At 43.4% G+C, this 25,889-nt stretch overlaps 1 protein-coding gene across 3 annotated transcripts in view; it reads right to left on the reverse strand.

Annotated features, from left to right (window-relative positions):
- FMN1 (formin 1) overlaps positions 1–25,889 on the reverse strand; it is a 397,753-nt gene that overhangs the window by 128,845 nt on the left and 243,019 nt on the right. For all 3 annotated transcript variants that reach the window (XM_064485767.1, XM_064485766.1, XM_064485768.1), the window contains 6 exons: positions 23,264–23,325; positions 21,263–21,351; positions 13,693–13,822; positions 12,079–12,225; positions 10,894–10,953; positions 7,325–7,445 (listed from right to left, as the gene is read on the reverse strand). In XM_064485767.1, coding sequence (XP_064341837.1) covers positions 7,325–7,445; positions 10,894–10,953; positions 12,079–12,225; positions 13,693–13,822; positions 21,263–21,351; positions 23,264–23,325 — 609 coding nt within the window. The remainder of the gene's footprint in view (positions 1–7,324; positions 7,446–10,893; positions 10,954–12,078; positions 12,226–13,692; positions 13,823–21,262; positions 21,352–23,263; positions 23,326–25,889) is intronic.

A 25,889-nucleotide genomic window follows, 5' to 3' on the forward strand; every position in this document is an offset into this window, starting at 1 on the left:
ACAGGTAATACTTATATCAAAGTAGTTTTAAGGAACAGAAATGATGCAAGCAAATTTGCTGGTATTTGGTAAGTGCTCATTAAATGGTAACTGCTGTCATGCGTGATGGTGGAAGCCAGCATGCACCCCACCCTCAGACATGTTTACTGCACTCGTGACCACTGTCCACACCTGCAGGGAAAAGGACATTATCACTGAGGTGAGAATTGCCAATGCATAAGAGTAAGAAAAAATGAGCCAACTTGTAGCTGGTTTTATTACTGCTTTTAAATTCTCTACAGATATGCCAGATAAAAGGTGGGGCACCAAGTTAAATGTAAATTTGAGATAAACAGGGAGTATTTTTTTTTTAGTATAAGTGTGTCCCATGCAATATTTGAGACACACATGAACAAAAGTCTTGTTGACCTGAAATTCAGATTTAACTGGGCCTCCTGCATTTTATTTAATAGATCTGACAACACTAAGGGTACCCCCATATTGCAAGCAATGAGGGCAGGATGCCCCACTGAAGCCCCTACCTCCACTGCTTGCAAGGTCCCAGGCATGTCTGTTGGAAATTCAATAGAACAGCCATTACAGACCTTCTTTAAATCATTTCTTTTGCTTCCGGAGATAGTATCAAGAGTCCCCATCACTTTTCCTAAATTCTGTTTTGGGCTCAACAGGACTGACTAAATCTGCAAAAGGTCACGCTTTTTGCAGACCAAGTCGTGGGCAGATCCTGACCAAGGAGGCGCCAACCTGGCTGCAAGGAAGACAGTCCAAGAGAACGGTGGTCAGGCAACCTCACCTTAATGCCTCGCGCAGTGGAGCCAGGACAGGACCCTTCCTCCTGCCCCCCAGTGGTACAAATTTGAATATTCCTTAGTAGATCAGCAATACCAGTTATTAGTATTTCTACTCACTTCTCATGCTCAGCTCCAGATTAACCGTAAGAGGAAGAAGGAAGGATACCACACATAAACCCAAATTAAAAACTGGAAAAAAAAAAGTGGTCCAGGACAAGACCAGACGCAAGTTCTGCTAACTAGCCCTCTGCCCCCTTCCATCACTGGGGATACCCACTCTCCTGCTGGCAGCTTCCCTCTCCGACACCATCAGTGCTCAGAGTTCCAAGCCGGCCTCACAGACCTCACCCTTCATCACCTCACTAATATCACCTCATCAGCGTATTTGCCCAGACACTTAATTTGCTCATGAAGTTGAAAGGCAAAGAAGATTGCTCTCCCCTTGTAGGAAAAACAAGCAGTCTGTTGCTTTCTGTGTAGTCTCAAATAGGAAAAGTTTTCCAAAACAGAAAGAGTACAGCTGACTCACAGTGATTAATGTTAAAAATAATGTATTAACTTCTTAAAAACCATCACTAATCCTTAGCCTCACCAACCTAGCTATCTATTGTTGAGAGCTGAGTGTAACTTAGGTTTTTTAACCTAGTTTTAGCTGTAAAACTTCATCTGCGTATCCAAATAGTTCACCCACTGCCACCCCACCAGTCTCTGCCCAGAGCCATGAGAAACGACCATGTAAGAATGTTCTCATTTCCTGTTTTTATATGTGCAGGTATGTGTCTCCCTCTCTAATGCCCCCTCTTTGAGCTGATTATATTGGTATTGACTGTGTGCCTCTAAATAGCGTTAAGTCTTAATTTTTTGGGTGGGCTTTTAGAAAGGAGGGAAGCTAAATGGAAGAGTTCAATCTGCCATCTTCACCTGGAAGAGATGCTGACTACAGAAAATCTACCAACCCCCCCACCACCAAAAAACCCCGCTCTTTCTGGAACTATTACTTTCATGTATATATGAACTTTAATCCTCCTGCAACTTAGATTTGGAGGTAGAATACTTAGGCACTAATGTTGTACAAAACAGAGTTTCATTTGAGTCGTTCTGGGCTAATCTGATCATTCCACTAAAATAAGGACATCGCGACTGCAAACGACTAAGGATGTGATGGATGTACTTCAATGTACAGTTGGAGATATTACTACTATTCAAACTCAGAGTGAAGATTTCAACATTTATTGAAAGCCTGGACTACACATTTCACACAGCATCTCATTCAGAGAAGGCTTAAAAGTTAACATTTCAGGATAAACATTTGAAGGATAAACATTTATAGAGTGATAACAGATATCAAAAAAGTCAACAGAGGCTCCATGCCTTTCCAAAACTGTCTAAGCGTATTCCCAAATATTTCTAAATGGTACATAAGAAAGGGCATGTTCAAATATATAGTCTTAAATATTTAGAGAAAAGGACATCATCAGAATTATCTTCAAACACACACACGCACACACTCACATCTCAGCCAACCTGCTCAGACAAGTCTGATTATCTTACACTGAGGGTTAACCAATGATTACATTTTCCCAACTTACAGACGCAATAACAGGGTTACTCACGCATCATTTTCAAGGCAAAATTTAGCACACAGCTAGCTGATTAACTAGCCCACCCTTCATGATAAGGGGATATTAAGTAACTCTTGTTAGCTAATAAGGGTGATTTATTTTCAGTCTTAAACTTTTCACAAGAGGCTGACTTCTCAACACCAATCTGAAGAGTTCCTGTCTCATTTCCAACAACAAAATTGACTTTCCTACTTTCAAAGCCAGAAAGACTTTTTCGCAATAAAACATGATTGTAGGACTTGAGGGCAGTGATACTAGAGTAATTCTGGACAACACTCAAGTTACCCATTTTGGCTTTCAAGCATCAAGACATCAGAGAGAATGTGACCGATTCTACTGTATCTGTTCACGTGGGCGACAAACCCAGCAAGGACAACACAGTCAGGGACTAGGAGGAGCACTGATACAGGGCAAAAGTCACACCTGTCCATCACAAGGACTCCTAGTAAGGTCACTCAGTGATGACCATTTAACCAACAACTGTGTTCTTTATATCAAAACTTGATAGTAACTTCGACATCCCTTCCTCTTAATTCATTCTGTAACCCACAGAATGAATATTCCACAACATATTACCAAGCATATTCACTGAAAGAAACAAAAATGGTCATTCGTGTTTCAAGTTGAGAAATCCTGCTTCAATCAGGGTTCAACCTTTTTGATTTGTTGTTTTATACTGCAGGACTTCCCAGAGCCTTTTAGTAAACTCACTGTGTCCCTGTGATTTGTTCTCAGTACAGAGCATTTCCAGGTTTATCAGACTACAGACTCCTTCAGATAGGACCAATTCACACAACAGTGGTGAGTGCCACTCCTTGGGGAATCTTACATCTATGGCCTCAGCAATTGTGTGTGTGTGTGTGTGTGTGTGTGTGACTGGTACTAACTGGCACGGTCAGAAAGAACCCACTGCATGGTGTGTTTGTTTATTTGTGCTATTACAACACATTACCGCAAACTTAAGTGGCCTCAAGCACCATAATACATTCCTAGTTCCATATGCTGGAGTCTGACGTGGGCCTCCCTGAGCTGAAATCAAGGTGTTGACAGGGCTGCATTCCCTTCTGGGGGCTCTAGGGAGAATCTGTTCCCTGCCTTTTCCAGTTTTAGAGGCTTCCCACATTCCTTGGTTCACTGCCCACTTCCTCCACCTTCAAAGCCAGCAACACTGCATCTCTCTGATCATTCTACTGTACTATCTCCCGCTGACCACAGAGAAAGAAAGTTGTCAGCTTTTAAACGTTCATTTTAAAGATCTGTGTGATTAGATTAGGCCCGCTTGGATGGTCTGGGATAATCTCCCCACGTCAACGTCGGCAGACTCCCTTTCTGCCGTGTAAGGTAACACAGACGCCAGGGCTCAGGGTCTGGACATCCTTGGGAGCCGTTATTCCGCCCACCACACACGGGTCGGCAAGGACACCTTCAGGGCCCTGGCTGGCAAACAGGGTCGGGGAGGAAGGAGAACGCAACTATTCCTGCAGATGTGACTTCTGTCATATCAGAGTATCAGGGAAATCAAAGTCTTGTCTGATTAAGGGATGTGGAACAATGAACCCGATACGGAACATGTTCCCCAGAACTTGGTGGGTAGTGCTCTGGGAATCAGATTCTCCACAAACACGGCCAGTGGGCCCCCAACAAGATGGGCCTGATTCTGCAAGGTGTCTGTTTCCCAGTAAAAGGTACCCCCTCATCAGCTTTATTGAGGCTTTCCTTACTAAGGGACTGTGAATGCATCACCTCCTATGATGTAGGTGCTGTCATTGTCCTATTTCACCGTGAGGGAAGACTTTCTATGGTTATGCAACTTGACAAGATCTTGCTCTCACCAAACCAGCAGAAGGTATCAATCTAATTCCAAGGCCCAAGTTCTTAACCCCGCACGGTAGTGTTTGCCTTGTAACCCATCTCTCTCACGTCTTCCCCCCGCATCTCCCACGCAAATTAAGTTCTTTTCTTTGTCTCCATCTGATTGAGGGTCTACATCTATGATCCGAGGAGTGTGTGTCTGCATACACTCACACTCAGGCACGCACATTCAGTAACTCTTTCTATTGTTTGTAACTTCGTGAGGCTTTATGCCTTGAACACGTATCTTTCTGTTGTGACCTCTGATCAGACATGGAGACTTCTGGGCCTGGGGCACGATAAATCACGAGTACAGGCCTCAGAGTCACATTTAGTTGCAAAACACAGCGAGGTTGCCATCTGTGGAGTAATGTGGCAAGTTCCTTGAGCACCAGGAACTTCAGTTTCCTCCTCTTGTGAGAGATGTTTAAAAAAATATCTGCCTCAGAGGGTCTTTGTATGCCTTTAAAGAGATGACATACATAAAGCACCTGACGGTGATCACGCGTACACTGCAGCGATCTCTTGCCCTCAACTCCTTGCTGTGTTTACCAACATTAAAGTGCTATTCGAAGCTCTTGTCGCTAGGAAAGATGCTTATCGTCCACCTCTGCTTCTGTCAGTGACGTCTACACAACCATCGCCCATAGTTTAACTCACACACCCTATTGTTAAGGTGCGGTTCTTGCTACTCAAAACAATTTTCTTTTAAAAGGCTATGCCTGCCTGGAGAACCAGGGCCTGGGCCTTCTCGAAATTTGCTGATCACATCTGGTTTAGCTTTAGACATTTTCTGGGGTTTTGCCAGCAGCCACGACACTTTAATGGCTACAATAAACCTCAAAGCCTCATCAAATCTTTGCTGTATGTGTGAAAATTATGTCCTCTTCAATTAAACATTCAATCTCGGCTCACACCAAGGCCTTATGGAAAAGGAGCTGAACCTGAGTGGGGACGGGAGATGAAACGGACCGCCACCACGCCGGCCATCTTGCCAGACGGGATTTAGGAGGAAAAGAAATTCATTAGGGAACCCGTGGTCTGTATTTTCTTTAAATATTTACTAGGTGCCTTTCATGTATTAAAAACACTGGCATCTCCAAAGATTAGCAAGGCATTTTTGTTTAAATAGTCAATGTGCGGGGGGGACCCCCAGTTTCCTCATCAGCCTTCGTGGTACACGTCACATCTTTTGGGGAGGTCTATTGCGAAGAAGAAAAACAACTGAGGTGGTGTTCAGTTTTCCTTCATAAGGCAGCTCCTCCAGCTTCAGAAGTTCTTGTATTTCCTTAAAACTGACTGAGGAGACTGTGGGTTGAATACTGAGAGATCTAAGATGACACCAAGGACCCCTCCAGAGAAAATAAGGCCCACCCCATGCAGAGGGCTTTGGGGGAGCCCCTGTCTCTCCACTGCCCTCCCAACTCACTCTTCTTCTCCCTTTGTGGTTTATCATCAAACACACAAGGATGACAAAGGGAGGGGCCCACCCCGGATGCCTGAAAAAGGCAGCCCATGGAAGGAAGGCAGGAGACGAGCAAAGAGCCAACCTAGATCGGATTTTGGCTCAAAAGACTACATGAGAGGGCAGGGCCCACACTTCATGAGGGCCGAGGGATGAGAGAGGATGGGCTGTCAGGGACGGCCACGGCGTAAACAAGCACAGGTCCTCTGGGCTACTGAGAAGTCATCCAGACCACAGGCCGGGGCCCTAAGTCGGCCACTGAGGAGGGACAGGGGCAACTGCCCCGTGATGGCTGACTCCGCTCTCTTACAGCAGGAATCAAGTTTCTCATCTTAGTCAAGGAGAAAACTGCCAGTTGTTCAGAAGAGGAAAAAGAAGGATCACAAGGTCACGTATCGCATTCCTGAGCGGAGCATCCATTTGTTTGAATTCACGTTCTCAACCACATCAACAGCAGGGGAAAAAGAAAATCCACATGTTCCTTAAAAAATAATTTACAAGGTAAAAATATTCACTTGTAACCACTATCCTTACTTAAGCCAGTTTTATGCCCAAAGTAAAAATAAACGGCTCGCCCTACCACCGGGAGCAGATCTTTCCCACTTTACTTCCATTTCCAAGCTGTCCTCTGTCTAAGACTTAGATTTCTGAGCACTCTTTCACAATAAACATTTTTAAAATGTTTATTTTATGTCTTAGTGTAAAAATATTCCTGGTGCAAGCTCTCCATTTCCTCAAGCTCTGCTTCGGGAGCTCTGGGCCCCATTTCCACATTAACACGCTCCCTAAATCCTCCGCAGAGCCCCTCACCCGGAGTTACACAAGCTCCAAGGCGAGTATTTATATTCTTGGACAAGGAGATGTCTCCACAGCGAAAACACAGGACTCGAGAAAGGCTGAAGGAAAATTCCTGCCCAAGAGAGACATACTTCCACTTTTTAAAACAGCCAAAAAGGGCTTTCAGCATTTTGCTTGAGATAATTAAAAATGTAAATTAAACTAAAATAGAATGTTTACTACGGGTGATGCCATCATTACTAGACTCATATACATAAACCAAATATATAGGGACATGTGTGCGCGTGCACATGCCAGAGAGAGAGAGAGAAAGAGAGAGAGAGAAGGCAGCAAGCATAGTGAACTAGCTTAAAAATGCAATGCAGGAGATTTTCTAATTAGACCTGATCTGCCTCTCACTGGCCATGGGAATACAGCTTCTCTAAGCCTCATTTTTCTCCCCTATAAAATGGACTTAGTGTAGTTTCTGCTTATTTCTGTTGTTACAAGAATCATGTGAGACAACAGTAAGAATTCAAAAAAGGGGTTGCTGTTATTATTATTAACATTATATCTATTAGATGTTGGAAAGCATAGATGTAACAAGCTGTCTATACAGTAAGCGCAGATTAACATTGATAAAAGAGAGGGATGTGTAAAAACTGCCTCCGTATAGCACACAGATTCATGGGGATGGCAGTGTACCATAACCAAACTCTGACCAGCGCCATCTGTGAGCCAGATATAAATAATTCTCTTAAATCATTTTTGTAAAAAAATCTTATCTATCATCGTCACAAGGGATCAGTTCCCGTTACCTTCTAGTTGTCTCTTCAGTTTTTTCAAATCTTTTATAAGGTCTTCAAATTTGACTTGGGAGGCCAGAAAGAAATCTTGTGGCTCAGGCAAGGGGAAAATGCTCTTTTCTGTTCCTGCTTCCTAGAACATACGGGAAACAAAAGTACATTATACTTCCTGATGGTCACCTTCAGTTGAAATTCCAATCCATCTTTCATCTGGTGGTGGGGTAGGAATCACGGCAATGCTCTTCTGCCATCCCCACCTTTGGACTGGTCACTTAGAAGTGCTTTCATGTCTTTCATGGTATCGTTTTGGTCTTACTGTCACTGAGGCTGGCTGTGGCCAGGGCTCTGGCAGAGGCTGGGTTCCCCTTTGCCTCTTGAATCAAAGAGAGAATGGTCAGGTATGTCCTAATCTTAGACACGCCGCTCCCAGGGGAAAAAGCATAGGAACAACACATGAAAGCACTTAGGTTTCAAGTCCCTGTTGAGGGTCACATGGTAGCAATTAGATAACTCGTCTCTGGGATGTGCCAGCGGCTGTGAACTGTCAGGTACTGGACAAGGCAGCGCTGCAGTGGAGGAAACAACTGCCCTCTGCTATGCTTCTACCTGCCTTCCCCTGCAGCTTAAAACTCATGCCTGTGTGTCTGTATGTGTGTATGTGTATGTATGTGGTGTGTGATCAAATTCTTCACTTATCTGTAAAGACGTTCCTAATGTTTTTGGCTTATTTTAGCAAATACTTACAAGGGCGTGGTGGGGTAGAGTTTTAACAAGCTCCACGCTATGCCTAACAGAGGATCTAAGCTGAGGAACCTCTTGAGGGACACAATCTATACTCATGTTGAGAGACAAGCAGAGCCTCAAATATCTTTTCCAGCCCAGCTTGCCCTCTCCCCGACTTGTTTAATATAAGCTTTGTATCCTGCGTGTCTCAGGCAGTCTTCAATTATTCCTCTCTCTGCACAGGCTACTTTGCCAGCTTTCCTTCACATTCCAACTTCCCTCCTGCCGTTAGGACTAATTCCAAACCCTAAAACTGCTTTACAAGACACTTTATGATCTGGCCTCTGTCTCCATCTCCAGCCTGATTTCTCCCTTCCCCTATCTCTAACTCCCTCTCTTAAACGTGCAGAAAATAACAGAACAGGCCACCATCTCTCGCCTCTAGGCTTTTGTCTATAAAACTCCCTTTCCAACCCTTACCTGGCCTCTCCTCACACATCCTTGTTCATATGCATCCTTCAAGTCTTAAAACAGGTATCACTTCCTTGAAGGTCTCCTCTAAGCCCCAGCACTTGGGGGTTTCCAAGAGACCCTGGTATTTACCTAGTTAGCACAACACTAATTTAAAACTTGCCTTGTTAGCTTGTGTGTCTTCCCTACTAGACTACAAACCCTCTGAAGGCAGGAACTGTGTCTTGTTCTTCATAGAATGCATACTATCTGGCCTACCCATAAACTTTGTTCGGTGCCGTTACAGAGAGCTTATAAAATGCTGCTCTGCGAAGTTTGCACCTTGGACAGGAGACACCTAACTTATTATACCATTTTCTGGTGGTTTCAAGAATTCCCTGACCCTTCTCCCTTCCTTTAAGACCTGGAGCCTTACTTGGGATGATAGGAGAAGGTGGTTTTCCTCATTTGATCAGAACAGCATTTTACATGATCAGTGTGCTATTTTTCATCTTTCTCTACTTATGTTACTGCTTTGAAAACAATGGAAACAGTGCAGTAGTCTGAGTGCCAAGATGGAATGACATCTAAGATGCTGGCCACCAAACTCCATGGTAATCTACACTGGAAAAACTCATGCATCTCTCTTTCGATTTTCCAAAATTTTTTTTTTTATCAGATTCATTCCTGGCTTCATTGTCTTTAAGCTAGAAAAAAAGAAAATGCTGCTGAGCAAATCAGCCTGGTAGCAGTACTTGTGGAAGTTGCTCAATTAAGAGTTCAAAGACATGGCTCTAGACGGGTTTCTTGAAACTTCACATGGACCTAGACTTGGACCAAAAACTACGCGCGAGTGGAAGGAAGCCTAGAGCAGGAGTCACCTTCCTTCTTTTAATTGCTCATCACCACTAACCACAAAAATCATCACTCACGCTCCTCAGAGGGAGGGGATCATTTCATAAATCACATCATTTGATGCTCGTGTTGAGCGAAACACATTTTGCACAGTGAAAATGGGGAGAGCGCCACACAAAAGTTGACTTCTTATTTTTCCTAATCTGGACCATCCTGTGTTTGAAGCTAATCTTACTGTAGGATGTTCCTCTGTGAAGTCCATTCCACTGCGTTTAGCTCTCTCCAACGAGCGTTAAATTCCACAGGGAAATTCCATCCTTTCTACACCACGCATCTGACTTGGTTGAGGCAGACATGATGAGGTAAACATGCTCATGCCAACCCTGACTTTGAACTATCACCTCAAGATTCTTCAGGATAATTCTTCTGCCACAGTGGTACCTACTGTCAGGATTTGGGGTATGGTACATAATTGCCTGAAACTCAACACACCTGCCCCACTCTACCATGAAATAGCTCTCACCTCTTCATATCTATTTCCTTACAGACGCCACTTTTATTTACAATACATTCAACTCAGCAAGTATTTATCCAGCTCCCACGTTGCAGACACAAAAAAGAGACAACAGCGAGTCCTGGACCTCAAGGCGCAATGCCAGGACACTAGGTAATTACTCAGTGACTTCTGTGCACAAGGGAATGGTACGTCTGGTGGTACCAGATACACTGACAACAGCTAGACAAGCCCACCAGGAGGGTAAAAGAGACGACTGCACACTTCATCAGTGCTTAGCTTGTCTTCTGGAGGAACCCGTAGGCCTCTGGAAAACAAGGCCATGGAATCTTTACTTTTCAGCCCTTGGTGCCCAGGGAAAACTCTGCTTACGTGGACAGTTAAGCAGGACTCCTGACAACATTTTCCCGAGACTTTTTCCATTTATTGATTGCTAGGTTTCTCAACAACTCACAACAGTACCTCTTTCTTCTCAAAGCTAGGACTCCTTGTTCTCAACTTAATGAGAAGGACTAAAACACAGAAAATTGCACTCAGGTAGATTCGCACAGAAATTTTTATTTCTAATTACCGATGTAATCTAAGCAGAGAGGATGGATTTCAAATTCCACATCTTCAACTTGTTCACAGATGAACACTGCTGATAAAGTGGTGGGTATTACTGCATTTTAATTTCCAAAACTTTGGTTTGCATCCCAGCAGCTAGTTTCGAATATAACCTATTACTGGATGGATATAGATTTCATGGAGATCCCCACAATCTGGTCAGAAGGCACTGAGATAACTGGTGGTCTCTGAAGCCGTGTGGCTTAGGAGTCAGTAGATTTGTGCCACTGAATAATGCTTCTCTTTACAAGAGTCAGCTAAACTCCCTTGGCTTCAGCGTTCCCATCTGTAAACCAAGGAGGCTGGATAGCTCTCAAATTCTACACTGGACTTGAAACTCATCCACCTATCCATCATCCAATTTCTGAATGCCAACAACATTCAAGAGTTGAAACCCCATTAGTGTAGTTTTCCACATAATGCCACTTCTTACCTGATCATAGTAACGCAGGTAATACTTCACAACATAGTCCACCAGATTAATCCCATTATCCTAGGTTTAAAAGAGAAGCTTAAATGAAAATCATTCACATGAGACTCGGCCACATTATACCTACCGTCAAAGAGCTGAAATCTCACTTTGTAATGCTAATACTTTTAGTTTGTGCTACCTGGTTCTAATTCTGTTTGAGACTGGCAAGATTTTCCTCCTCCCCTCTTGTCCCATCCGTTTTTTATGGCATCTAAATAAAGACATGATTTTACACTATTCCTTGTGAGTGAAAAAAACCAAACAGATAATCCTCCATCTCTGTGAGTCAATGGTTAAGACAAACCACCAACCAACCCAAACACTGTCTCAACATTTTCTGGCGTTAACCAAGAAGGGAGGGAGGGGGGAGGGGGCCAAAGGGAACAGAAAACCATCCCTTCCTTCCCACCTTTCAAAAAAAAAAAAAAAAGTGTGTTCTTAATGGCGTGAAAAACAATCAGGAGGGCTTAAAAGGAACAGCCTGCCACTTTTCGGCCCTGGGACTCCAGGGGAGAGCAGGCCCTCCCACAAGGCAGCCTTTGTATCTTGTTCACGTGGGTCTAATTCTAACTTGCCTGTGTGTTTCCCCCTCTCTCCACTCCCCCTGCCCTCCATGGGATGCCTAGATATGGGCTGGTTGTTTCCAAAGAGGTGACTCTGCAGGGGTGTGGAGCCAAATGATAATCAGGCTCAGAGGGTCTGACAGTAGACCCCCGGCCCAATTGTTGTGGGCCAAAGAGTAATTCAAGCACTCAGGCTACACTGCTGATTCAACGGTGCTCCCTACTCGGGACTGAGTAAATTACAAGTCGCCAACAGCAGCTCCAAGCAGACTCGAGCCTTGTGCTATGCCTAATACTATAGGCGTCTTGCTTTATTCTCGCACAGCAGTTCAACATCTAATTGTGTGTTTTCGAGCAAACAAATATTGGGGGTCATGTCATCAAGAAAAGATCAAACATGAAAAATCTATCCTTAGTCAAAAGTCAAAAGAAAGCCAAGAAAAGAACTGTACTGTTAGGGGGAGGATAGAGATGAATGAAAGAATCAGGAACCCTTTTTTTTTTTTTTTTTTTTTTACATTGAAGATATAGAAGGAAAATAATGGCAGATCATACGCATTTGTTATGAAAAATAAATAAATACCCGACTTTTGACGTCCTTGAGTTTGGGCAGAATTTCTAAGCTGTATCCATCTGCTTGGCCCCGAGTCCTATTTCCTCCGTTCATGTAATTTCCAAAAGCCAGAATGAGAGCTAAAATATCCTTCACACTCTTCATGTGCAGCAAACCCTGGGAAGGCAAACACCGATTATTACGGCACTGAACTCTGAACGCACAACAACAAATACTCACTGAGCACTTGATAGGCTGTTTGCTGGCCTATCACCAACCGGATTCACAGCGGGTAAAATGGAAGATACACTTCATTGAGCCCTAAGTGTCTTAAAAAAAATTCGTTCATAGCCATCATTTTCTACCCTTGCAATGACTCACAAACTGTGCGTGTTTTAATAATGAACATTAAATACTGGTGTTTAGATTTCCATTTGAGCCAGTTTTTTTTTTAAATACTTATCTTCAGGGATTTAGAAATTGAAGAAAGAGTTGTTACACTTGGGCTTTGTATCTGGTGGCTTCTAAGTAGAAAGGGTTTGGGGTCACTGGAGGATCTGGCTTTGGACTATGTATCTGTACAAACAGCACAGTTAAGTGGAGGGTAGATACAACAGCAAGTCTATGCTTCCTTATCTCTGGAAATAATCCTCAGGGGTGAGCTACAATCATGCATTTCAAGCCATAGGCTCTGTATATTAAGTGTTTGCTGACCTGTCTATTAACTTTTACTATTTCAAGCTGCTTGGCGGTTTCTTCAGCTCTCCGTCTCATTTATTTCCCCCTCTTTTTTTTTTTTTTTTTTTTTTTTTGCTCCAAGTGCAAATTTTCAAATTGGTACCTTTTACCCTTCTCTACAGATTTAGCCAATTTTATTTTCCTTTATTTTAGGGTAAAGAAAGCAAGCTAAGTGCAGCTTTAGGCTGACTTCTGCTCCTGTCTTCTAGGGTGTATATTACATATTTTGGTGATATTTATGCTTTCTTTACTGAAATCTTTTATATTTTAGAAGGGAAAAAACCATGCCTTCAGACCAGCCACTGAACAGTACAGTATTTGTGGAGGACCGTCATGTCCTTAAGGACATGGGTCATGGTGAGGAAAAAGCCAGGTGCTAGAATTTCACTTATTATAATGAACAGCAGTGTGAGAAAGCCAACAAAAATTTATTTACCCATCACTCATTATCATAATCATTTATATCATTTATCAAGTGTCTAGAGTCATTTTATTTCACTGTGTAGGCACATTTCAGATGATCCAAGGCACTGGTCTAAGACAAATCTCTTCTGCCATCTAGACCAAGTGGAAAACAAATTCTACTCGACTTAGGTTGGTTTTAAGTGGCTGGTACCTACACTGGGAGGCATTTGGAATATTTGAGAAGGAATCTGTAGAAGTGTCGTGTCCCCCCCCCCCCCTTTCTCCTTCTGTCAGTCTGCACCCCTTCTTTCTTTCTCACTCACCTGCATGCACATACATGATCATCCTGAGGATAATCATCACAATCATATTCAGGAAAACATACTATCTTGAGTCCAAAATTTTTCCACAAAGGGACTCCAGTTGCTCTTTCCTACTGCCCACTCCCTCCTTTACCCCCAAGAAGGGCCAAGCCATCTTTAAATGAGGCAGCAGACACACCTTAGAAGCCTGGGTGATGATCTCTACCTTCCGGTGCAAGGCAGTGATGCCCTCAGAGAAGACAGATCTGAAGATGATGCACTGGGCACGTTCAGCAAAATTAGGGATCTGGGCCAACTCGTGCAGAAATCTGTAAAAATTAAGAATGCATCATCAGACTTCATACACAATCACAAGGAAAATAAAAAGACAGCAGAAAAAGATTCTCCATGAGAGCATTCCTTATTTGACAAGGTCAACTGAACAATCATAAAGGTACCAACTAGGCAGGCTCAAGGGACTCCACGAGTATGTGTCCTACTGCTGACAACAGAGCCACTTCTAAAAATGGGCTTCTAGACATCATCTCACACCTGTCAGAATGGCTATCATCAAAGAGAACACAAATAACAAATGTTGGTGAGGATGTAGGGAAAAGGGAACCCTCGTACAACATTGGTGGGACTGTAAGTTGGTGTAGCCTCTATGGAAAATAGTATGGAGGTTTCTCAAAAGGCTAAAAATAGTACTATATGACCCAGCAAGTCCACTCCTGGGTACATATCTGCAAAAGTATCAAAACAGTAATTTAAACAGACACATACACCCCAATGTTCAAAGCAGCATTAATTACAATTGTCAAGATATGGAAGCAACCTAAATGTCCATCAACAGGTGACTGGATAAAGAAGATGTGTATACACACACACACACACACAATGGAATACTACTCAGCTATTAAAAAAGAATGAAATTTTGCCATTTGTAGCAACATAGATGGACTGGGAGGACATTATGCTAAGTGAAATAAGTAAGACAGAGAAAGACAAATACTGTATGATATCACTTATGTGTGGAATCTAAAAAATACAGCAAAGTAGTGAATATAACAAAAAAGAAGCAGACCCATAGATATAGAGAACAAACTGGTGGTTACCAGTAAGGAGGTAGAGGGGTAACATAGGGGTGGGGGAGTGAAAGGTACAAACTATTGCGTATAAGATAGGTTCAAGGATGTATTGTACAACATGAAGAATATAGCCAATATTCTGTAATAATTGTAAATGTAAAGTAGCCTTTAAAACTATATAAAGAACAAAAATTTTTAAATAAAGTGGATTTTTATAGTGTATGAATTACTTTAAGAACACAAAGTTAATGCAAGTGTACTGAACCACATCAAGTTATTGATTTCTTGCTACCCAAGTAAGACTAAATCCAAATGGAAAGCATTAATCTTTAGTGTCTGAAAAAAAAAACCCCCACAATAAACTCCTTTTATAATGCAGTATCCTCTAAAGGTATATTCACACAGGTTAAGACTTGAGGTAAATGTCTATAGACAAGTGATTTAAAAAAAACTCTGAAGTGAGATTACTACTATTTATTGCTCAGTCAATTAGATAATAGTCTGTAATGATTCTATTCTACATATATTTGTTTACTTTTCCACATAAACTTAGCTATGTAGACAAGAGTTCACAGCTCCATGCTTGGAACAAAGCAGGAACTCATTAAGTGAACACAAGCTAAAGTTTCTTGAAAACTATGGCAAGACAGATCTCAAAGCTCAAGGTGAGTACTGACCCACACACAGAAGCTCACTGTCTGAGCAGCTGGGAACTGGTGCCCTTTGCAAAATTAAGTTGGAAGAACTCCACACTCTCTAGGCCAACCACCAGAGGAAGGGGTATAAACTAAAGTGGATGGAAAGACTTGGACATGAAGTCAGAAAGGGAGGGAATCCACTCACAGCTATTAAATTCATTTTGGGGCTGAAATGATGATTAACTGATATTTCTGAAAGTCGTGGTCAAGCCATAATACCATTACTTTGACATTCAGCACTCTCTTACCAAGAATGCTTTTACATAGGAGCAAAGTTGGAGTCCCTTACTTTCCCTAACCAAAGAAATCCCCTTCGCTAATACTCTGTGCCTCTTTTACTTCACTTTTAGGGAAGTTTGAGTTTTAATAAGATTCTAACTATCAGCTGTTTTTCTTATTTATCCTACAACCAGGTCATAATCCTTTTTTTTTTTTTTTTAATGACAGATTAAGCAAAGAATGCCTGGAAAAGAAAACACACTTTTGTTTTAAAGTTTTGTAACTCTGATTATTTCGAAAACCATTTGATGGGATTTGAGTGTGGAAACCCAAAGAAACTCTGAATTAGGTCAAGATGGAAAAATTAGACTCTGTATGTAAAATTGTTTCTTTGTAAAATTAGCATTAAACCACTGATTCATTTATGACTGAAATCAGAGGTGTCACCAGTCTTGACAAACGTGAGCAGTAAAAAGCTTGCACAACTGGTGGCATAGGGTCCTGCAGTGTATCTTGGGAAATTTTACTTACTCAGATGCTGCTGAGAATTACCTCGAGGGTAGTGCCCTGTGTTTCTTCCATTCCAAATGTGACCATGAGACGTTATTCCCTAAGCAGGACCCAGATCTCCAGAGGATGTATACTTCCTTGTTTCAATGAACCAGTGAGTGAAGAATTTATGGAGAGAATATATAGACCAACACCTCAGCACACCAGCAAGCACAATAGGGAAGAACAAATCTGACTCCGTATTGGAGCTGCTCCTTTAGCTCTAATCCTGTGCTCTGTTCCTTGGCTTAGTTCTGCTGCTTCTTCACCTTGTGGAAAAGAATGCTGCCTCCAGCCTGAAATGCACAGGAGAGCCCATTCTCAGGGCTCTGACCTCCACGGTATAACACTTTTCCACTAGTATAAAGACAAGAAGTTGCAGAACAGAGAATAACATTTGTCTTGTTGGAGATTTACAGGAACATCATGACCTGACCTACGTGGACAGTTACAAGAACAAAGGATTCTGACAAGAAGTTTGCGACAACCAACACCCATCCCCTCCCCTTTTTAGTGTAAATGGAGCCTGAATTCTGACTTGGGTAAGATGGTTCTCCAGGACATTAGTCTGCCATCTCCTCGGTCTGCTGTGTTTCTGAATAAAGTCATTATTCCTTGCCCCAACACCTCATCTCCTGGTTTTTTGGCCTGTCCTACGACGAGCAAAATGAGTTTGGACTTGGTAACACAAGGACTTAGATGAGATAAAGGAAATGCTGGATGAACAATCACTTATAACCAGTCTCCAAAAAGGAGGATTAGGACCAATATGAGGAGACAAGCCCATAGGCTCAACCAATTTGTGTTGCCCAGAAAAGAGTAAAATAGAACCACAAGGCTCCCTGGGATTAGAGCCTGACTAGAATCAGGGGCCAAGATGCATATCCAGAGTTGGAGGGGGGAGGGAAGTCCAGGAATTTCACAGTACTTTTGCATAGAGCTGTAGGGAACGTGTCATCGAAAATACCAGCAGGTCAGTCACCAAGAACTTCAGTCAGTCTTCAGACGTGTCTGCAGCATTTACACTGTGTCAGGTACCATACTAAGACCTGAGAACAGAATCTTACTTATATGTAATTCCTTCTTGATCACCTGAGAAATAAATCCTCAATTACTGTGGAGTGTGGTGAGTGCTCTTGGAGATGGGAGAGCTTACAGAATAGGGGCTGTGGACACCACACACAGGGCATCGGAGCCCCAGAGGGACCCTGTCAGCCAAGGTCTCCGGGAGCCCTCTGGTACTAGTGCAGGTCACATGAGAGAAACTGGCAGCAAGAGCCTGGACAGGCTGAGTGATGCTTGTGGGGAAGGTGAGAAGAAGCTAAAATGGGGCTTTGTGTTCTAAAACAGAGTGTGTCCTTTGGGAATGACTGAAGGGTTTTAAACAGAGCAGTGGTACTTTCAGCTTTCTGTTTTAGAAAATCACCCTGGCAATCGCTTGGCTGATTGACTGGAGGTGACGGTGGATTTGAGGCTCAGAGCAGTGAGAATATTCTAAGGGGGAAGGTGAGAGGGCCTGTCGTGTGGATGCAGAGGGCTGAATGGTGAGAGAGTGACCACAGCAGTCACTCCCAGAGGCGCTGACCCATCCCAGGGGATGCTGAGAAGAGTCCAGGATGATTCGCGGGTTTGGGGCCTGGGCAACCTGGTTAGAAGGTGAAGATACAAAATTTGCTGGAGAAGCAAATTTGGGGAAAATGATTTTATGTGATTTTCTGTCCAAAAATAGCCATACAAAGTCTTGAGGAAAAGCACTATTCCCGTTCATCTGGGAAAATACCAAAAATACAGGTTACTTCAAAGGCTCTGAAGTGTCTGATAAATATCTTATCTCCCAGAATGAGTTTCACACTCTACCTGTAAGGCAGAGACAGGGACTCTTTTACATGCCCCCCAAGAGAGGGTCTTGGACATTGGGCTGTGGCGCTTACGAATATTTATGAACTGATCTCCTTTTGGATTAGGCTAACTGTATATCCTAGGGCCAGGGATAGAAAAAAATAAATACCCACAAAGAGCCACAAACTAGGGATCTGCCTCTTCCCTCCTTAATGCAGGCTGAGCTTCCTAGGATGGCCTGTAATTTCAGCCTGTATATGGGAGAGACGTTCTGCACCTCACTGGTTGGGTCACCTCCACAGCAGCAACTTAGGGGCTAAATGATGCAAACAGTCCCCTGTTTTCAAGGGACTAACAATTGCTTTGTCATCCCTCAAACCCCCAAATGACATCCTCTTAAGTGTGTGTGGATGCCCTAACCTGTGTTCTTCCACAGAGGAGTACACCAGCAAGCCAATGTGTCCTTATTGGGAGGTGGCGGAGGGCCCCAAGGCAGCTGTGGACCTTAGTGGAGCATCCCAATAGGCAGCAGATGATGTCCTCACGCCACAAAAAGCATGTGTCGAGTCTCATCAAACCCAGTAGAGCCCCCCTCCCTTCACCACCATTCCAAGCAGAGCGTGAAGAGAGTTGAGGGCCATCACTGCAGGGTGTGGCTCTCAAGACAGCCTGATTCCAGGCAGATGTCACCTCTGTGGGAAGTGGCTTTTGAAATCTGGCACCGCAGCACAGGAAAGCTGATGAGGTGAGTGATGAGGCCAGCCTCTCCATGCTCTGATTTATAGGACTGGGCACCACAAGGATCTTAAGAAACTGCAATGCTGAAGCTATAAATGATTCATATTTTCCAGTATGTAAAACGTGTTTGCAGTCAACTTGCAAATCAGATGCCGGAAAATCAGCCTTTGGCATAAATCGAACACAGGCTGCCCTGTGCAAGAGGTCGGAAGCAAAGGTGAAACTCACTGAGGCCTGAAGGCCCTACCTCTCTGGGCTTCGCCTTCTAGCCACTGAGCCCAAGCACATCACCAGGATGACAGGACCATCCTCTTTGCTGTCAGATCTCAGCACATTCAGGAGGCCATTACAATGACCACTTGCAAATGTTAAAAATGCTCTTCTATCCAGATCATCAGAAGAGAAAGCAGTAATAATAAGTCATCTGCTAATTACTTGCTGCCCTTACTCTGTGTCCTAGCAATTGATTCTGAAAAAACAACTAGAAAATAATGAGGAAGGCATTAACACAAAAGGAAAATGGGAGCACTTCCAGGAGCAGGGACCCACGGTTCATTTCATGGGGTTGGCCATTCGTATAGCTGAGAGCAGATGGCAAATTAGAGTCCACAGGCCAAACTCAGCCCACTACTTATTTGTGTGACCCATCAGCTAAGGATGATTTTTGTATTTTTAAGTGGTTGAAAAAAAATCAACAGAAGGATATTTTGTGACTTGTAAAAATGATATGAAATTCAAATTTCAACGTCCATAAACAAAATGCTGTTGGCGCACAGCCACGCCCATTTGTTTATCTATCCTCTACAGCTGCTTTTGCACTACAATGGTTGACCCGAGTCATTCCAACAGACTGCATGTCCACAAGGCCTAAAATACTTGCTATCTGGTCCTTTATAGGAAGTTGGCCAATTCTGGGCTTAGAGGATCATGGCTTAAAGTGGCGCAGTCAGCACTACCCAAGCACCTGATATGCCTCATTGTCCCTGATGGGGTCTCCATGTTTGCATCCCCTGAAATTCATATGTTCAAATTCCTAACCCCTATTGAGATGGTAGTAAGAAGTAGGGCCTTTGGGAAGTAATTCGTGGGGTCAGTGCCCTTCAGAGAAGTTAGTGGCCTTCACAGAAGAGACCCAGGGGCTTGCTTCCTGCCACATGAAGACACAAAGAGAAGTCAGCAGTCTGCAGCCTGCAAGAGGGTTCTCACCAGAACCCAACCATGCTGCCTCTGGATCTCAGACTTCCAGCCTCAGGAACGGTGAGAAACACATTTCTGTTGTTGATAAGCTGCCCAGTTCAGGGTACATTGTTACAGCAGCCTAAGCTAAGAGACTGTCCTCAGATACTCCCCGTGGCCTCGTTGATGTCTAATCTCATTACCGGTCACTTCATTTTCAGCCATTAGCACCTTGGTGGGAATTAATTTACTATATTAGGAAACGTGACTTGGGAGTGGTCCACAGGATGAGTCAGGGGTGAGCGTCAGTAAGGATGGGGGTTCTAGCTGGTGGAACAGAAGGGCTGGGGAGCCCATCTGCAGACTCACAGTATCCCCAGGCTTCATGGGTGTGTGCTGGGGGGCGGCTGCCGCCATACGCTCTACATGAGAGCGAGTCATCCAAGGTTCCCCACATTATCATAGAGGTTTGTCATGACTGAGGAAACCTAGAAATTCCCCTGCCCAGTCATTGAGATGTTTTTCTGAACCTAAAAGCCTCAGCATCCATGGGGAGTGGAATGTTCTAGAGGAACCAAGGGCGAGGAATAAAGGTTTCAGTCCAAGTGTTAAAACCCTTGGATGACCTGTTACTCTGAACTCCATCACTCCTTTTCCTCTTCGTTTACTATCCTTCGCCTCATCTCCAGGCTAGCCTGCATCAGGCAGGAAGCACTCAAGGCAGCACCAGGCCAAGGAGCCCTCTGTCCGCTCTGGACCCATCCCATGTTCTCACAGGGTCCTGGGTGGAGCCTCAGGGCTGCAGAACCCAAGAATCTTCTCCCTCACAAGCAGACCCCAAGACCCCAGCCAAGGACAAGAGTCACTCAGTTACACCCTAGAGTTCTGGGTTTTCAAAGCATATGGGACAACACCCCAAACTAGAGAGTAAACACCTCCAGAGAGTGAATGGGGAGAAATGCAAGCACGTGCAAAGGGAGGTTGAAAAGTCCCATCCAACCTGGGCAGAGCAGGTGGAGAAATCTGGGAGAAAGCTGGCACGTTCAGGCTCCATTTACCGGATACAACATTTAAGAAAATCAGTTTGAATTCTGTGACTCTGACATCATCTTTTTTAACTGCATCAGCAGAACCTTAAACAGAGCAATAACTTCTTCCTTCCTCAGTTACCCTTTTGGCCAGAATGTTTAGTCTAGGAGGAATTAACAAGTTGCTAGAACAAGAAAGGGGAGTCACGAGGGGGTGGGGTGAGGAGTGGCGACGTGATATCCAGCAGCACAAATCTCCCAGCTGCCTTTCCCGGCAGTCAGGTCACTCTGCTGCGTGCAGGAGGTCAGGGGAATGACGCTGCTGTGACTTAGCTCTGCACAGTTTAGATTGGGTTATTCAGAGCCAGGAGGCAGGAAGGAAGGGACGGCCCTTCTCCTTTTAGCCTAACAGAAAAGTGTTCAAGCATCCTTACTGCTCAGGTTTATCCAGCAACTTCAATTCTTCCTCTTTGGATGTCTCGTAATACTTTCTTATTTTAACCAGTTCATCCTCTTGGGCTCTCTGTGTTGAAATAGAAACAACACACACAAAACAATGAGCAATGCGAATCTGTTTAAAGCAGTGTGTCTCAAAGTGTGGTCTCTGGGTCAGCAGCATTAGCGTCACCCATCACTAGTTAGAAATGCAGGTTGCTGGCCCTGCCCCAGACATCAGAGACTCCGGGGTGGGGCTCAGCAAGTCCTCTGGGAGATTCCAATCCACGCTAACATTTGAGAATCACTGGCTAAACCCCATGGTCAGAATAAGTGACCTTTGCTGGATATAGAATCCAGGACATTTGATTAACTACCTTTGAACCCCATGACTTCCCTGTAAGATGGGATTTGGGTCAAGTTGTTCTCATTTGCTTCCAGACCCTCAGAACAGCCCTAACTTATGCAGGCTTCTGATTTTTAAATTTCTGGTTACTATGTTCTCTCTTTCTCTGAATTTTCTAAGCATTCATTGTTTGTACTACTTATTTTGGCATTGAGTCCCATACTTCCTTAATTTATCCAACTATTCAATCGTACGTAGCTCACCTCTACTGCCAGCTAGCAAGTGCCGACCACGTGCAGAGTCCTGAGCCTGAGGCAGTAACAGAAAGCATCGAGAAGGCACTTTGCCTTTTACAAAGTCCTTCAACGTCAATTACTGTATCCTTGTTTTTATAGATGACTCCACGGAGGGTTACACCTAGAAGCTGGTAAAGAGCCTGACTCGGAATACCTTTCTTCCACAACACCAGGCCACTCTCCGGGCATTTAACAAATGCACCGTGAGCTCCTGATGGCCTTGTATTTGCATACCTTCTTGTCTACTGATGAAAACTTTACTGATGGAAACATGAGATGTTTCCACCCAGTGGTCCCAAACGGTTGCTTATAGACACAAAGGATGTAAAAAATGCACTGGGAACTGGCAATCCCACTAGGCTGGTTTATCACACTATGGAAATTTTCTATGAGAGGCTCACAGTCCCAGGGGAGCTAAGTATTAACATGAACCATTTTTCTGAGCCCGGTAACCAGAGTACGCTGCAGAGCTCCCGGCAGCTTCCTGGGGAGTCCCAACTCTTCAGCAAAGGAAATCTGGTTCAATCTATGTTTTCCAATCCTAACAGAGTCAGTGAACCAGAACAGCTGACAATTACGGGAACGGGGACTCTCCTGGCCATCTTCTCAAGACAGCCTGCCAATTGTGCTGGTTATCTCCACATACAAGCCACATTTAAAGCCGGTTGTATGTGTATAGTGCCATTTACTTTCAAAACACTGTTACTGCTGCTTATATTGGATTCTCCTTTAATAGCCACAGAAAATCATGTACAGCCCATTATAGTCCTCAGTGTGCTGATAATCGAATAGGCTTAAGGAGTTTAACTGGCCCAAAGTTACTCAGCAATGAAAGGTAAAGCCGGACCTCAAACCTAAGAGTAAAGACTCTAAATCCAAAACACACCCACCATTCTATTTCCCACCTTCAATGCCATCAGCTCCCTTGGACTCAAGGGAATCATCCAAGGTCACATGAGCATCCCCATTCCTCAGAGGAGGACACCGGCGTACACGAATACTAGGCTGGTAACTTACCTTCACTCACTCTCATTCCGAGCCACAGGGCGGGCTCCCTGGCACAGAAGTGGCCTCAGTGTTGAACCACCCTCCCTTGCCAGCGACAGCTACTAACCCAGATACCACGCGGGGGTCAAGACCCGAGGGCTTTTCTCATGTTTCCTCTCATTTGAGCTTGTGTTTCTGTGCCTTCATCTCTTCCAGGCAATGTCAAAACCCCTACTGCCAACCACCAAGAATGGCTCAGTGATGTTTTGGGGGTGGAAGGAGTCACACATAAACATTTTTTAGACAGTACTTTTTTTTGGTTAACGTGGAAAAATCTGGAAACTCTGGCCCTGTAGCGGTTTGATACTCACGTTTTCATATAAGGCTGCTAGGGTCTCTAGATCAACCACAGAGTCATCCACGTTGAAAATGGCTGCCAGGCACCCAAAGAGAAAGAGGAAAAAGGATAAGACATTAGATGAGACTCTCTTGCACTAACGTGGACTTCATGTCTAACTTCCGAGCAGCAGAACACTGCCTTCTCTCACACAAGTTGTCTTTCAGCTTGTTTCCATTCCCTTTCCCTTTTGAAAAAGGATTTTTAATTTCTATTTTAATGGAGGTACTGGGGATGGAACCCAGGACCTTGTGGATGCTAGGCACGCACTCTGCCACTGAGCTACACCCTCCCCCCGTTCCCTTTCCTTTTGCACCAGGAGCCCCTGTGAAAGAAACCCAAATGATTCCGATTGCTGGCCTAAGCCTTGGCCCTGCCTAGTTTAATTCCTCAAGCTCTGCATCCTTTCTGCAGTTTAATTTAGGCTCCACAGGAGAAGTGTTTGTGCTTTAAAACTAAATCGGTTTGTAGGTCTGAAGCACAATTTTAAATCTTTCTTCTCGGCTGGTAATTGAAGAGATTTAGTACCTAATGCACCAGAACTGACTCTTGCCCATTACAGGAAGAGAGAGAGAAAAAAGACAATGCTGGCAAATTAAATGAATTCAGGCATGTGATTTCAGGCACCTTTCCACGGCCGCTGCAAACATCTTGTTTGGATTAAAAAGACAAGAAAAAGCAATAATTGCATCAATGGCAAATAAAGATTATGGAAACCTCCCATGAGCCAGTCTTAAGGCAAGTTCTCATTCCCATGGTTTTATTTGGATTCTACTTCTTGTTCTGTACCTTAAATAAGTCATTTAGCTGTTAACTAATATACCTATGATTTCATCTAGAGAGATTCCTTCCCATATATAATGGCATACAAACATGGAGATTTTAAAGCCTTAATGGATTTGGCAATCAAAGTGTTTAAAATAGGCAGCTCCACATCTTTAAATAATTATTCAAAACTAATAAGGTTTGTTCCTTCAACCCCACCTCCCTTCTCCAACTTTACATTGTGAAATTAACCAGCAAGCTAGTAAATTTTCTCCATGGCAGGCTAATTAATTTTATTAAACCAACCAGTGATATTTAGAATGCCTTAAAATTTTGCTCATCAACCATCATTCCATTCCTTGGCATTACACCACGGTTTTCGGAGAAGGTAGGGACCAAGGAAAAGGACAGGCTGCTTTCAAACTGTTTTGCTTCTTCTGTATTTTAGAATCATATGAACCCCTTTTTACAATTTTAACAAAGTTAATTAACTGAACTGAGATCATGTAACTTCACAGAACACCGAGAAATGTACTTAAAATTCCTTTACAGGACCACCTTCTCTAACTTCAGAGTTAATCAGCAAGCTATTCCTAGCTACGTGGGGTAGTGAGAAAAGAAGAGGTTAATATACTAGTGACAAAGTCAATCGTCTCAGCTTCCAAGACAAAGGAAAATTACACTTCTGAAAAGGCCAGACTGAAACCACAAAAGAAAAACGTCATTTGAGGAAAGAAGGAAAGAATTTACCCTCCCAGGACTGTTGTGCTGTACATGGAGATAATATGAATTCACAACTTACTAGATAAACCAGGCATTTTTAAATGTCTGATGCTTTAAAAAAAAAAAAAAAGGATAGCCAGGAACAATGTCTAGTTTAAGTAAATTCTAAGAGTCTCCTACAAAAATCTGCCAATAGGAACACAATAAGAAATGGTAAAATCCTAAAAATAATTTATCAGAAATGTTCACTTCTACACTAGGTAGTATATATGAACTGCATGCTTAGCTATAATCAAGTAATCTTAACTAATGACAAAAGAGCTGTGGGCTTCTCTTCCTAGGGAGTATATATTTGGTTTTCAGAAGTTAATCAGTCAGGGTCCCAGATACACAGTTTGATGGGTTATACAGTCAGCCAGTTCCCCTCCAGTGTGCTAGGTGCCAGAGAGACCACCTAGGGGGGACGGGACCAGAGAACAGTCGCTCTCTGGCGACATTTATTCATTCATGCACTCACCCACCACTTGAATAACTATTTGTTGAATGTGCACCAAGTTCTAGAACTATTCTAAAATGCTGTGATTCTATAAATTGAAAGTGTCTAAGACATTCAAAGCGCTTGATTTCGTGAAATTTATACACTAGCTTAGGGGATAGAAAACAAACAAGTAACAATAGTCACAGATAATGATACACTACGAAGAAAGTAAAGTAGGGAAATGAGTAACGTGGGAGAGGCTGGTGGATGAAGGCTTCTTGGAGGAGGTGACATTCAAGCCAAGAACAGCAGGTCAGTTTTGTGAGTGTCTGGGAGAAGAGCATCCAGGGAGAGGTAACTGCAGAGGGAGGTTTTTTAACCCGGCGAAGGAACAAGCTCAAAGTATAGAAAAAGACCAAGACAATGCTCACGGAGAGAGTGGTCCTGGCAGGTTCAGCTGTCTGAGCCTCAGCATATCTGTAAAACGGGTCTAACTCCACTTACTGAAAATACTAAGTGAGGTAAGATGTATGCCTGGCCCAGCCCACAGAGCATGGTATGAACTCAAAGTGGTACCTATGAACCATGACTATTATGAGTTTAAACAGATACATTGTGAATGTGTTTCAGGGCT

The sequence above is a fragment of the Camelus dromedarius genome, chromosome 5, assembly GCF_036321535.1.
Source record: "Camelus dromedarius isolate mCamDro1 chromosome 5, mCamDro1.pat, whole genome shotgun sequence".
NCBI classification, from domain to species: domain Eukaryota; kingdom Metazoa; phylum Chordata; class Mammalia; order Artiodactyla; family Camelidae; genus Camelus; species Camelus dromedarius.